Source organism: Dermacentor andersoni, chromosome 1 (assembly GCF_023375885.2).
Source record: "Dermacentor andersoni chromosome 1, qqDerAnde1_hic_scaffold, whole genome shotgun sequence".
NCBI classification, from domain to species: domain Eukaryota; kingdom Metazoa; phylum Arthropoda; class Arachnida; order Ixodida; family Ixodidae; genus Dermacentor; species Dermacentor andersoni.
In genome coordinates, this window is record NC_092814.1 from 8,958,559 (window position 1) to 8,973,832 (window position 15,274).

Below are 15,274 nucleotides of genomic sequence, written 5' to 3' on the forward strand. Positions count from 1 at the left end.
ACGCTCAGGCGCGAAATTTTGAACGCACGATAGAGAACGTACCGGTACGTCAGTGACACTGTGGGGGGGAAGCGCGATGACGTACCGGTACGTCCGTGACAGCGAAAGGGTTAAGAACCTAAGTTTCTGCGAAAGCAAGGGCAGATTTCTGATTATTTCAGTACGCTCACCGTTTGACAAGCTGCTTAGAGGTGTAAATAAATGTTTTATCTTTCACAGCCTACTTTCTACATCTATTATGTGGCAAATTTGGTTTCAGGACTACATAGGTATGGTCAGCAGCTCTTTTAATTATCTTTTTTTTTTTGCAGCAGTCCAGATATAGCGATTATAACAACAAGATTTTTCCTTATTGGTATCATTATAAGTGGACTGCCCTGTAGTACAATTGGAACTGCCTGTGGCACTCACAATTGAGATGTCGTCCAGGATGACGCCAAACTGAGAGGCCCGCTCTGTCAGCTCATCACACACCTTCTGGGAGACCACCTCTCGCTGGGTGATCATTTCACTGGCATCAAACTGGGCCTGAAGGAAAGAGACTTCAGTTAATTGCCTAATAATCGTGTGCTGCTGTCCATTTCATGGACAGTGGCACACAGTAGTAGTAGTAGTAGTAGAAAGTTCATGGACCCAAGAGTAGCACACAAAGGAAACTCTGCAGAAGAAAAGCTTCTGCAGATAATCAGGAGGTGTTTGAATTCGTCAACTGAATGCGCAGGGGCATGCAATGTACAAATCCGATCTGCAAAAGCCAGCAAGGTGGAGGAAATTTTAAATTACACATTTCATAAGAATTTCAATGGTGCAATACATCTCACACAAATTTCATGATTTGTCATGAAATTTATCATGACGGCTCATGGTTGTTTGTGGTTCCTGCAGATGTTAGGACTTTTCTCTGTATTTGGCCCCTTCACTGTGTATTACAACATTGCTTATAGTGCACATGGCTAGAGTATGAATAAAGTCTTCTATGTTCAAGGTAAGCACTGTGTGTCATTTATTTGGTGCCCTGATATTGTGTTACACTTGATCCCAATTCAATGACAACAACAATAAGAAGCCCACACTGTCACCCTTGTCGGCTTCACACAATGTATGACGAAAATATTATGCAAAATAGTACACTATCAACACTGGCTGCATCCACCATCTTTGTTAGGGTGTAGTTGTGAGGCAGCTGTATGCTGTGAGCAGGGTTCGTACAGAACGTTTGACTTAAAATTCAAGGACAGTTAAACGAGAAGAAAGGGAATTAACCGAAGGGCCCAATTTTTATTAGTCATATCATAAGAAGCCAACAGACACTGACACCAAGGACAACATAGGGGAAATTACTTGTGCTTAATAAATGAAATAAAGAAACGACAAATTAATGGAAATAAAAGCGGATGAAAAAAAAAAAACATACTGCAGGTGGGGAACAATCCCACAACCTTCGCATTTCGCGTGCGATGTTCTACCAATTGAGCTACCGGGGCGCGCCGTTTCCCCGTCCACTTTCTTGGGTATTTATGTTTCCTTGTAGAACCCTGGGAGTGTTAACCAGCGCCACCACTCACAGACCTTGGCGGTGGACGTGGAACATCCTTTCTGCTGCAGGCGTCATGAGAACGTGATCTTTTTGGGTGAACGCAACCAGTAAATAAACCCACGCATGCCACCCGAAGACCAGCGGCAAGTTGTTTTTTCATCCACTTTCATTTCCATGAATTTATCGTTTATTTCATTTATTAAGCACAAGTAATTTACCCTATGTAGTCCATGGTGTCAGTGTTTGTTGGCTTCTAAGGATAGTTAAAGGATTTCAAGGATGCACAAGGCCAAAATTCCAAGAGGGGGAAATAAATTTTATTCATACGCATACACTGAAAAATAGTGAAATCTCCTTGGCTGCAATTTACTGCAGCTAGGCAGCTGCTGAGTTGGACACACGCTTCAAGCACTTCAGGTTGCTTTCTTAAGTCTACTTTCCCATTCTAATGAAGTCAATCACCTGATGGCATTATGGTTAGTAGCGTCTGACTTCAGCCAAAGATACTCGTCATATTGCTACAGAACAGTATTTGCGATCCCGAAGACGCGAGCAGAGTGAAGACGACGACGACGATTAGAGCCTAGCGCGGGCTGTTGCCTCTTGGCCAAGTGCGCCGTATTTTCTTATAAATATACTTGTATATAGCTTTTCATCCGAGTCGTCCTACGTAACATGTCTGGTGGAGGTGGACGTTCCCTGTACCTCGTCACGGAGCTTCGCAGTGGACGGTACGTCGAGCCCTCCTTCATGGCTCCCGGCGACGACAACTCGACTCCGCGGCTCCGACACCTGCTGCCACTTCGACGACCTACATCACTCTCCCTGCTCCTCGTGATCCTGGCGTATTCTCGGGCAAAGATGGGGAAGACGTTGAGGACTGGATCAGCCTGTACGAACACGTCAGCCGCAATAACCGGTGGGACCCTACTATCATGCTCGCCAACGTAGTCTTTTACCTCGGTGGCACACCTTGAGTTTGGTTTCGGACGCACGAAGATGAGCTCACCAGTTGGGATTCACTTAAGACACAGCTTCGGGACTTGTTCGGCAACCCCTACGGTCACCAACTTGCCGCGCAGAAGGCGCTTTCCGGCCGTGTGCAGACGTTAACAGAGCCCTATGTCACGTACATTCAGGACGTCTTGGCTCTGTGCTGCAAAGTTGACACCCACATGACTGAGTCAGACAAGGTTGCCCACATCCTCAAAGGCATTGCCGATGACGCCTTCAACTTGCTCGTTTGCAACAACGTAGCGACGGTGGATGCTGTTATAAAAGAGTGCCGCCGCCTGGAACTCACTAAAAGCCGACGTATTGACCAGCAGTTTGCCCGTCTGCCCAACACCCCAGCGACATCTTCCTGTGCCGACACTCCTCGTCCCAACAACATTGCCGATGTTACCAGGATCGTCCGGCGTGAGATCGAGGCCGCCTATCCGGCTGCCTTCGACTCCAGCCCCACCAACACATCTGCAGTCACGGTCTCACTGATCCAGGCAGTTGTCCGCCAAGAGTTCGAAAACATGGGCCTTCACACCATCTGCTCGGCCCATCGCCCTGATACCCATCCGGCTTCTTCGATTCCGCCCCGTCCCGCATCTTCTTACCCACCACGTTTCCGCAACCCATCTGAATGGCACACTGCTGACGACAAGCCCATTTGTTTCCACTGCCATCGAATAGGGCACATTTCTCGGCACTGTCGCAGTCGCTGGAGTTCCCCGACCCGGTCTACTTATACCGCCTACTCTCGCCCCCCAGGTGGCCCTTAGTGCCAGTGAACAGAATGAGCACAAAAACTCACAAAAATATAATGTACAAAAATATAACATCACCCCCAAGCACTAATTTGTATCCTTGAAGAAAATACTTACTACCTTAGCTTAACTTCGCTGCCCAGGCACAGGTGGCGAACCCAAAGCAACAAGAGAAGACAACGCAAGCACAACGCAATAGCCACAATCGACCCTGGTGTAACGTAAAACTATTCCAATCTGTTTTTCTTTCAAATCCGCCATTAGCCCTTCATCAGGTGCGTACCTGGGAGGGGTGCTTATGGGGCTTACACAGATGGTAAAAAAAGTGTGCGACTGGGTGAAAAAGTACAGACTGTTGCAACCGACAGTGTCAACACTCATCTGCTCGGCAGAGAAGTTCAACAAAGAAAGCTGATCGGTAGACAACAGGTGCAAACGTGTTCGACAAGGTGCCTATAACGAGGTGGAAGAGGCTCTCTACAAATGGTTTCTCTATGCTCGTGCCATGAACTTGCCCATCACTGGGCCAATTCTGACCACGAAGGGAAAGCAGTTTTCCCTACTTTTTAACAATGTGGACTTTCAGTCAGGTGGCAGCTGGGTACAGCTCTTCAAAGAGGCACGTGAAAGCGAAGCAGAAGTGGGTGGAGGAATGCTGCTCCGCGTCCTCGACAACTATGTCGACGACATATATAATGGTGGCGAAACAGGACTGTTCTTCCAGATGTTGCCGTGCAAGACACATGCACTCAAAGGCAACACATGTAAGGACAGCACGCTGCACCTCACTGTGTTTTTGTGCGCTAACGTGGACGGATGTGACAGGTGCTTCGCATTTGTTATCGGGAAATTGAAAAATCCCCACTGCTTCTGTCACAGATCTCGGGGGTGCTATTGTTTACGAGAAACACAGCGGCACAGCACACAGGATTTTATCACACATCAAAAATACAAAGAAACTCACACCACACCCTGAATATAAATCACCATAAGAAATGCAAATTACTGCAAACTAACAAATACAACACTAACAATCAATTCTATAACTCCTTAATCTTAATAATTAGTTATAACGAAGTCTGGCTGCTGGATGGCCGAAAGGTAGTGAAATGCGAAATCCTTGAAAAGAAAAAAAGAAAATAAGGAATTCGAGCTGCTGAACGATGGCCCTCACAGCCGCCGCGCGCTTGTTTTCCATCCTTCTCTGCATGCCTCTTTCCCGTCGCCCTCCACCCTTCCAAACATGAATGGTTGCGCCCATAGCTCTATGCCGCACCACCCTCTGAAACACGAACGGACCGCGCCAACTGCGCTACTCCCAGATTGCTCGCTGGCTCCTCATTCAGCGCAGTTCTGCAAACAGCCACGTGGTTTCCCAGCCTCGTTTGACTCGCCACCGAAACGGAAGATAGCCGATCCGCCTGCTGATCGTTGGCAATGCACAACATTGCTGGTGAAAGAAAGCGCACGGCTATAAATTTGTAAACTAAGTGCTTCTAACCAATGAAGCGGTCGTTGAAACGTGCTTGCATCAGATAGCGATGGCGACGGTAGCAGTGATGACACGGTAGGGCAGGCAGCGTTATGGGAGGCCCAGCAGATGATTCAGTCTCTCCGGTGCTTCGTTTTCGCGAGAAAGCTTGCGCTGCACTACGTGGAGCACCTGGATGCCTTGGAGAAGGATGTCGGCAAGCTTCGCGTAAAGCATGGAAGGCCGACAGCCATAGGGTTTTCTCATGCAAGCCAGTGAGAAGTATGTGGTGAGATGCTTGTAGCGATTTCGCCTCAGCGTTTCTTCTGGATTTCTCAAGCTGATAGGCTGCCATGGCAACCTCCTCGCATTTTCTAAAAGGCCCCTTTTGGGGCCACCAATGCGATGCCTCGGCGGAGCTCAGATATTGCTTGCCACCAGTGACGCCCCTTTGCAGTTGTTATATCAGTGCCATTCTTTAACGCCAACAGCTGTGGCTTGTTACAAGCGATCGGAGCATTCAGGAAGCAGTTAAACGAGTGAACACCTCAGCAGCCGGATGGAGGAAGGTGGTAGGGTGGGGCACTGGCCTCCCCGCCATTACAGATTACAACAGCTCTGCCATCCCCCAATTTGCGTTTTTTGATACAACCCGGTTGTAACAATTATCAGTTATAACAATGGAATTTTTATGGCACTTGAATACTGTTATATGTGGGCTCGACTGTATATTGTTACGTCTGTCGCGACTGTATATTGTTACGTCTGCCGAAGAGCTGAAGTGGTATTCTCAAGCAATAGCATACGGGGGTGCGGTACTTTTGCTAGATTTCATGCGACTCGGCACAGGTCGCGCACTAGGCCAACCTCATTGTTTGCACAGTGCAACAAATGTCCTCCGACGCGTCCAATGCCAACACGAAATCAGGTGTAAGTAATCATATCCCCAAAAGTGATCGCTAGATCGCTTGAGCATACCTGTTTGCAGCGATTACATTGCCCACTGGCGTTGATGAGTTGGTGTTCCGTCATCACATTCGACGAGACGGTAAAGCAGGATATTGGGCACATCTTCTACACATGAAATTTAATGTGATTTCGGAAAGTTGCTTTGGCTGATGCTGCTTCTCTACTGCCCCTGTGCTGAGGGAGCTAGGGCTACAGCTGGCCCATGAAAATGCACGCCACCTGTGACCAGCAGAAAGCTAGACATGATAAACACTAGATTGGTCGATCACGAGAGCAATAAGTCAATGTACGTGCAGTTATATAGATCGGTGGTACTCATTACTCAACTAGTGAATGCCATTAACATCAAACACTTAGTTAAAACACATTGGCGACATCGGTTTTGACTACACCCAAACATACGATGGAGAGATGGAGGAAATACTGGCTGGCTGCGACTGCCTTTGCTAACTGCAGAAAAGGAAGATATCACTGCATGTGCTTGAGAGATGTAAAAATCTATATAAGAGAAAAATGAAACCAAAAGGCACGTCTACAACCTGCGCAGAACATGTCGTAGATAACATGCATGCATAAAAGAGCATGGTGCGCTGTTCCCGGACAGAAGCTTCACCAGACACAAAGAAGTAAACTTCACATGTCCACGGCCTCTCGTATTGCACCGCCTCGCAACGTGGAACAGTGCGTTGGAATGTAAATCGAATGTGACCGTAGCCAGTTGGCAGAACGAGGTAAATGTCCTCAAGCTCTGACCTATTTCTAGCCTTTCCTTTAATCTACGGTCTCCGCAAGTTGTTGCCCCATGTCTATGACAGCACAACCCACTAGATTTGTTACGTTAACAAAAACTGTGTTATAACACATCAGTCGCGGCATACACATTTGTGGACACAACATTCTTTTCGCTATTACTCTGCAGTGGTTGCAAGGAATAGGCAATGAACATTAAGCTTTGAGTAAATTGAACATTCTGCTTTTCTAAACTACATCCATTTCACTTCTGAGTGAAATGTACGCTTCAGACGATCGCTTTGGTGAAGGCTCTGCCGAATTTGACAAGACTTTTCCGTAGTAATAACGAAAGATCTTTTTTTCCCATGTTGTAATGCTTGCACCCAATAATTAGCCTGTGCATGCAATATGAGCAGGTGATTCAATAAAGAAACATGGCATGACTGACTGTACAATAAATGAATATTTATTTACTATGCAACTACGATGGGTTAGTATAAAATGTAGTCATTCTCCCATCTTGACTTGTTTTTAGGGATGGGTGAATATTCGGTGCTGTACTTGGCAGCAGTATTCGTTGCAGTACTTGGCATGTGTCAGCCGCGTGCCAAGTACCGCAGTCACCGTTCATGATCGCGTCAATAGCGGCATACAGTTGTTTTGACTCAGTGCAAAGCTGTCGAGGATGAAGAGCACTGGCTACATCGCGATGGACGTACGACCTGTTGGCGATCAGCTCAGTGGTTAAAAAATAATCGGGATTTGTGCGTGGTAGTGCAAAACGTGTCGCAAATGAAGGCACGCGGCACAGCCATGCTGCGAAGGAAGTCGCGAGGCCAATCTGTCACGAGATGAGAATTGCAGCTTCCCCACTGCTTTTGTGCGAAATGGCAAAAGGAGTTGCTCATCCATTCACTAATAAAAGCGTGTTGATGTAGTAAGCATTTTTCTTATTGTTTTCTGGACACTCTCGATAATTCAACATTCGGTTAATTTGGGCAGTCTTTTTCGGTGCCGTGAAATCTGAATTAATGAGATTTTACTGTAATATGTGATATATACTATTCAAACTATTCGATTCGAAATTATTTGACCAAATCACTATTCGCTTCGAACCTCAAATTCACCATTCGCCCATCCATACTTCATACTTGCCTTCTATGGAGTCTCTAGCACCTTAGCATAAAATTATGTAAATTTCACATTTACCGGCAGTCTATCATAATGCATGACTGAAGAGGATAAACGCTTGTTTCTGTTGCCTACAATGTAACATGAACTCTTAGAATACAGCTCAAGAATACTGCTCCACGGCAAACTAAGGCCTTCGGTTCATCATTGGCATGTACCCTATGTGCGCGGTTCACCCCTGCAGTTCTCAATATAATTCGCTGCAACATACAAGATGCTTCACATATGGCAAGGCAAGCGTATAAACAACTGTACTGCGGTAGAAAGTCACGCTGTCCTGCAAGTGCATGCAGGGACTAAGTGTCAATGCTACCAATGACCAAGCTGAACTGTAGCAGATGACAGCCATATGAACACACCCCGCTACCCCAGCTTTCCCCAGACAAATGCCAGCGTTGCCTTTGTTGGAAAATTTGCAGTTGGTCTATTATAAAAACTTCTTTTTGTAGCAAGCATGTGACGTCCCTTTGGGCATAATCTTCATTGGCCCGCCAGGCTCGGTGGCCTATTAGGCAACATTGGTCACCGCACCAATAAACACCGGCGAGCACAGCTGCTCGGCGGTCAGTCATCGTTCATCACCACCACACTGCGGAGCGTCCGTTTAACGGAGGTGCCTCGAGCCCTCCTTTGTTCATGAACCCGGGCGGATCGTGACACTGGCAACGAGTACCCACGGATCGTCCCACACCCCCGCGAGCGGCCAACACCGCCCCCCATTGCTGCCGTCATGCTGCTGCACGGAAGGCTTGAGCCATTTGAGGCAGATGGGTCCGCCTGGCCAATTTACGAGTAACAAGTTCACGTGTTCTTCCGGGCTAACGACACACCCGAGGCCAAACAGCGGGACATTTTCCTGGCCAGCTCCGGGACCCACGTCTTCAGTCTCCTGCTCGACCTCCTCAAGCCAGCCACGCCACATGTTAGGACGCTGGGTGAGCCGCTCGCCACACTGCGCTCGCATTTCAACCCAGCACCGTCCAGACTAATGGAGCGTTTCCGCTTCAACAACCGGAGCCGCCGGGAAGGAGACCTTCGGGTAGTTCATTGCTGGGCTACGAGGGTTAGCGAGTGCCTGCGTTTTCGGGGACAAGCTGGACTCGCTGCTCCAGGACCGTTTCATCTGTGGCATCAACAACCCCGCCATGCAGATGCAACTCCTGGAGCTTCCCGACCCCTCACTGGACGACGCCGTGAAGGTAGCACTGGCAATGGAAGCCGCCGCCAAGGATGTCGGCGAGATTGCCCGTGCGACTGGCTCACCGTCAGCGGAAGCGGCGGTCAACAAGTTGCCGACAAAGGGCAGTACCTGCGGTCGCTGTGGTGGTGCCCACTCCCCTTGAATGAATGAATGAATGAATGTATAGTTCTTATTGGCGCAAGGGCCAGATATGGCCAAAGAGCGCCAGGTCTGCGGTGATGAGTTTGCAATGTGGGTATGAGATCTATGAGGTTGGTGTGGCGTGGCTGTAAAGAGGCCTTAAAAATAGTCGCTGTATAGTGCGTAAAATCTTTCTGTACTAAGATTATGTCGATGACAAATGACGAATACTATGAACATTAAAATCCATCGTAAAAAATGACGCAGAATAGAAAATATATGAGATGGCAAAAATACCTGGAGCACTGTTGCCTCGCCGGAGCCCTTGAAACACAAGGGCCTAGAGGCACGTGCTATACCAAAGAACTATCACAGCGCCATCCTCTGAAGAGAGGAGACGCTACGAACATGTGGGGCTTACAACATGCAACACAACATCTTTCATATAACTTAGGACTGCGTTGGTGTCAAAGAGCGGTTCTGGGCCGAGCAACATTACTGGATGAAGGGGAATGTGCTGCCGGTATGCTAAGGGAAAATGTTTCTTTCAAATTCGGCTTTCCGGCACTCCAGGAGGACGTGGAGGACGGTAAGCCTCTCCTCGCATCTACCGCAGGTTGGAGGGTCATTTCCGGTGAGTAGAAAATTATGGGTGCCGAATGTGTGTCCTATTCTGAGACGACAGAATAGGACATCTGTTCGGCGTGATTTTGTTACAGAGGGCCAGAATCCTAACTGTGGCTTTATCACGTGGAGCTTATTACTTGTTTCCGCGTCCCATAGGCGTTGCCAATGGTTCCGTAGTTTCCTCCGTAAGAAGGACTTCAAATCTGTGACAGGAACTGCAGCGGTGGGATTAGCAGAATGCCATGCAACTGACGTGGCCATCTGGTCTGCCAGAACATTACCTTTGATGCCCCTATGACCTGGCACCCAGCATATGATGACATGCTGGTTAGACATACGCTCTACAGAGAATGGAATAGAGCTCAGTAATTACGGTGTTTCTGTGTTTACAGAGTGATTTCAAGGCTTTCACGACGCTTAGGGAGTCTGTAAATAGAATTGTTTTTTGAGTATTTGATTTTCTGATATGTTTCACAGCCGACAATAGCGCATGGGCCTCAGCCGTAAATATACTTGTTTCAGGGTGCAGTACACCGGATTCCGAGAAGGATGGACCAATGGCTGCGTAGGACACCCCGGCACGCGACTTAGAAGAGTCTGTGTAATACTCTGTGCACGAGTACTTGTACTGGAGCTCCAAGAAATGCATTTTGATATGTGTCTCTGGCGCATGTTTAGTGACCTCTACAAAGGATGTGTCACACTATCAGCTGCCACTCCCAGGGTGGTACTAGCTTAGCTGGAGGCATTAGGCGTTGTTCGAGAACTGGGACATCCATTTCCGCGCAAAGTTCTCTTGCACGCAGTGAGAAAGGAAGTCTCATAGAGGGTCTGTTATAAAAAAGTGTTTCACACGTCAAGTCGTTAGCGGTTGTGAAACACGGATGTTCCTTATTAGAGCGAACCTTGAGAAAATACGTTAAGCTGATGTTTGTTCTCTGAAGATGGAGTGGCCACTCATCTGACTCTACATATAGGCTTTCAACAGGGCTTGTCCTAAATGCGCCAGTGGCCAGACGGATACCCAGATGGTGAACGGGGTCTAACATCTTAAGTGCGCTCGGTGCGGCAGAGTGATATACTACGGCACCATAATCTAACCGTGATTGAACAAGGCTCTTGTAAATATTCAATAAACACTGTCTGTCGCTACCCCACGTTGTGTGGGATAGGATTTTAAGTAAGTTCATTGTTCCAAGACATTTTTCTTTAAGATGTTTTATGTGAGGAATGAAAGTAAGCCTGGAGTCAAGTATAACACCAAGAAATTTCTAATCTTTGTTTACAGGAATTTGTTGTCCGCCCAGTTCTACGCAAGGATCTGGGACCAGGCCTCTCTTGTGAAGAGAACACAAGAACTTTTGTGGGGGTTGACCTTAAATCCGTTTTCGTCTGCCCACTTGGAAACCTTGTTCAAGCCCTGCTGTACCTGTCTTTCGCATACTGTGAGGTTGCAGGATTTGAAGCCTATTTGTATATCGTCTACGTATACGGAATAAAAAATGGCAGGCGGTAGTGAAGCACGTAGTGTGTTCATCCTAACGATAAAGAGAGTGCAGCTGAGCACGCCTCCCTGGGGTACACCAGTTTCCTGCGTAAAGGGACGTGACAGTTCATTGCCGACTTTTACACGGAAGGTACGATTGGACAAATAGCTTTCAATTATTTTCAACATATTTCCACACATGCCCATTCCCGACAAGTCTCGCAGGATTCTGTAACGCCATGTTGTATCATATGCCTTCTCCATACCGAGGAACATCGAGAGGAAATACTGTTTGTGTACAAAGGCATCGTGAATATATCCTGCAATGCGCACAAGATCTGTTGTTGACCGCCCTTGTCTGAAGCCACACTGATAGGGATCGAGTATATTGTTGAATTCAAGGAAGTGTACGAGTCTGTGATTAATCATTTTTTCAAAGAGCTTACACAGACAATTCGTAAGAGCTATTGGACGATAACTTGCTGCCAAGGAGGGGTCTTTTCCCTGCTTCAGGACAGGAACCACAATAGCCTCTTTCCATGTAGATGGGAGGTATCCCGCAGCCCACAGAGTGTTGAAAAGTGTAAGTAGTGTAAATTGCGTGTCAGTATGTAAGTTTCTGATCATGTCATACATGACTGTCAGGTACCGGTGCAGTGCTTTTGCATGTATTCAAGGCAGCTCTCAACTCGGCAATACTGAAAGGCCGGTTATAGGGTTCATTCTGTCTGGATTTTCTAATTATTGGCTTACATTCTTCTGTTTGTTTATATTTGAGAAAGGACAGAATAATGAGTTGAGCTCGAGACACTCTCAAAGTGCTCAACAAGTGAGTCTGCCTGATCTTGCAGGGTATCGCCTTGTGTGTTTACCAGAGGGAGTGATTGTGCTTGTCGCCCTATTATCCTAATAACCCTGTTCCAGACTTTGGCCTCATCTGTGTACGAGTGGATGCCCGGTAAAAACTTTTGCCAGCTTTCTCTTCTGGCCTGTCGGCGGGTTCGCCTGCCTTCGGATTTTACTTTTTAAAGTTAATAAGATTCTCCGCAGTGGGAGAGGCGCGTAGCAACCCTCACACTTTGTTTTGTTTCTTATGGGCGGTCCTACATTCGTCGTTCCACCACGGGACGCGTCGTTTGCATGCGAGACCACTTACTTCAGATATGCATTTAGATGCTGCATCTATAATGAAGGCTGTAAAATACTGCACAGCAGCATCAATTCCTAAAGAAGACATGTCATTCCACGAGATCCTAGTGAGAGTTCGGAATTTCTCCCAGTCGGCTGTATCGATTTTGCACCTAGGAGCCTGTGGTAGATATTCGCATTCTTTATATGTTCTTAGGAGTATGGGGAAGTGGTCGCTCCCGTAAGGATTGTCGTTAACTTCCCATTCAAGTTCGGGCAGTATTGACGGGGAAACTATACTAAGATCAATTGAAGAAAAGGTTCTGTTTGCGAGACAGTAATAAGTGGGTTCCTTCTTATTCAGCAGACACGCACCGGACGAAAAAAGGAATTGTTCAACGAGGCGACCTCGCGCATCAATACGAGAGTCGCCCCACAGGGAGCTGTGCGCATTGAAATCGCCCAGAACATAAGGTTCTGGCAATTGATCTATAAAGGATTGGAATTCATGTTTCGTTAATTTGTAGTGTGGGGGTATGTACAGAGAGCTAATGGTGATGAGTTTGTTTAGGAGAACCGCTCGAACCGCCACTGCTTCGAGAGGCGTTTGTAGCTGTAGAAGTTGACACACAATGCTCTTATGGATAACAATGGCGACACCGCCATTGTCGCCATCATCATTCTTTGCATCATCGCGATCTTTGCGAAAAGTTATGTACTGTCGGAGAAATTTGTGTGTTTGGATTTTAAGTGTGTTTCCTGTAAACACAGCACTTTTGGATTGTGTTGGTGGATGAGTTCCTGCACATCATCAAGGTTCCTAAGAAGACCTCTGACGTTCCATTGTATGATTTGTGTATCCATATTGGTGGTCAATAGGTGCTGTGTGTACAGAAACAGAAGTAGTGATTATGTAAATTACAGAGATTAAATTACAGAGATTAAATTACAGAGCCCTTTGGAGGCCCTGTAACGGGAGTTCTGCCCTTTCTGGAGCGTTCGAGGGAGCCTCGGCGCTCCTTAGGAGCTTGGTGCGCCTTGAGGATAGGTGTTGTGTCCCATTGCCTCTAGTGAGGCTCGGGACACGTGCTCTTGCGAGCGAGAGGTTTTCAGGGGAGTCCCGCCTTGGAGGGCAAGACCCCTGCGCCCACCAGCCCGGAGGTCGATGGGGCTCCCTGAGGGATTTGACTGCGCCGGCTGTTGCCAGCTCTGGAAGGGGCCGAGAGGGTTGGAGCAGCCTCGGCTGCGCCCACCTTCGGGGTCGATGGTCCCTTCTCCTCGGTTGACGGAGCAGCGCTAGCTGCAACCACCGCGGGGGCAGATGGCGTAACTGCCGACTCACGGCTTGTGGGTCGGACAGCCGCCGGAGGCCGTCGTGATGCTGCCCCCTGACGCGCCACTTCGGCAAAGCTGGCCTTAGGAAGGTATGCAACCCGCCTGCGTGCTTCTTTGAAGGTGATATTTTCTTTTACTTTGATTGTGACTATTTTTTTTTCTTTCTTCCAAGACGGGCATGACCGCGAGTATGCGGCATGCTCGCCATCACAGTTGACACAGCGTGGGGTATTCTGGCATGTTTGAGAGGAGTGTTCGTTTTCACTACACTTGGCACAAGTCATCCGGCCTCTACAGTTCTGTGAGCTGTGGCCGAACCTTTGGCACTTAAAGCATCTAAGAGGATTGGGCATGTATGGCCTAACACGAAGTTTGATATAACCGGCCTCGATGGACTCGGGGAGGACACTTGAACCGAAAGTGAGTATAAGGTGTTTCGTCTTGATCTCTTTACCGTCTCGCCTCATCTTAATTCGCTTAACATTTATGACATTCTGTTCACTGAAGCCCTCCAAGAGTTCAGCTTCAGTGAGCTCTAGCAAGTCATCGTCCGAAACGACGCCGCGGGTGGTGTTCATGGTACGGTGCGGGGTTACTGTTACTTGGGTCTCCCCAAATGACACAAGTTTCGGCAGTTTCTCGTACTGCTTCTGATCGTGGAGCTCCAAGAGGAGATCACCACTTGTCATTCTCGACGCCTTATATCCTGTTCCAAAAACATCAGTCAAACACTTCGAAACAAGGAACGGTGAAATGTTACGCACTAGTTTGTCTGGCTTTTCTGAGTGAATCACGTGGAATCGGGGAAAGTTGTGGACTTGTCGTCCGAAAAATTGAAAGAGATCTTCGGTGCGCCCTCGTTTCTGAGGGCGATCAGGAAGTTTGGGGAAAGAAGTTTCCATGAAAATATATAAAAATTCGGCAACAGCGCCGACTGCCCACCACGGAGCCCAACGAGGGGACGCGGCAGAGCTTGCATGCAAGTCTGCACGACGCCAGCCGTACGCCGCCACTATAACCAAATATGGTGTACCCAAGGTTGGATAGCCACACAGGGTTAACCCTTGCCGCCAGGAGAAAGGAAGTAAATAGAAGAGAGAAGGAGACAGGAAAAGTCAAAAAGTGAGAGATAAAGACGAAGATTCGAGGAGGGAGAGACAGGAAAAGGCGACTGCCGATGTCCTCCAGGTGGGTCAGTCTGGAGGTGCCGTCTATGTGAAGCAGAGGCCAAAGGGGTGTGTTGCCTCCACTGGGGGGCCTTAAAGGTCCAGACACCCAGCGTCGGCTCAATCCCCAGGATCCCCTTTTCCCCAGACACGGCTAAGCCGCGCACGGCTACATGCGGGAGGGTCCAACCCTCTTGTGCTCGGGTACGTGGTGTCGCAACACACCAAACGCCTGGTTGCGCAGACGCCCCTGCGGGGGCCCACTCCCCTTCACAGTGCCAGTTCTCTCAAGCACAATGCTTCATGTGTGGGAAAACTGGGCGCCTGGCACGGGTATGCCGAAGGGGGAGGACGAACAGCAAGCAGCAGCCTGGTTCAAGCCCAGGTACTACACAAGCCCGTGGCCAGGCTAGCCGTTGCAAGGGTGCGCGGCGGGGGCGTGCGGCAGCAGGCTCGAGTTCTTTCGCGGCCAGGCTCCACGTCGTGGCCGAGGACCCGCTGATTTTCGACATGTGGCACACAAGCTTTGTACTGTCTGTGCTGCCGTACAT

The 15,274-nt window shown here is 48.3% G+C and overlaps 1 protein-coding gene across 1 annotated transcript in view; it reads right to left on the reverse strand.

Annotated features, from left to right (window-relative positions):
• Positions 1-15,274, reverse strand: part of Phb1 (prohibitin 1) — a 97,670-nt gene that overhangs the window by 25,317 nt on the left and 57,079 nt on the right. Inside the window, exon 5 of the mRNA XM_050191449.2 lies at positions 412-528. Within this exon, the coding sequence (XP_050047406.1) occupies positions 412-528 (117 nt within the window). The remainder of the gene's footprint in view (positions 1-411; positions 529-15,274) is intronic.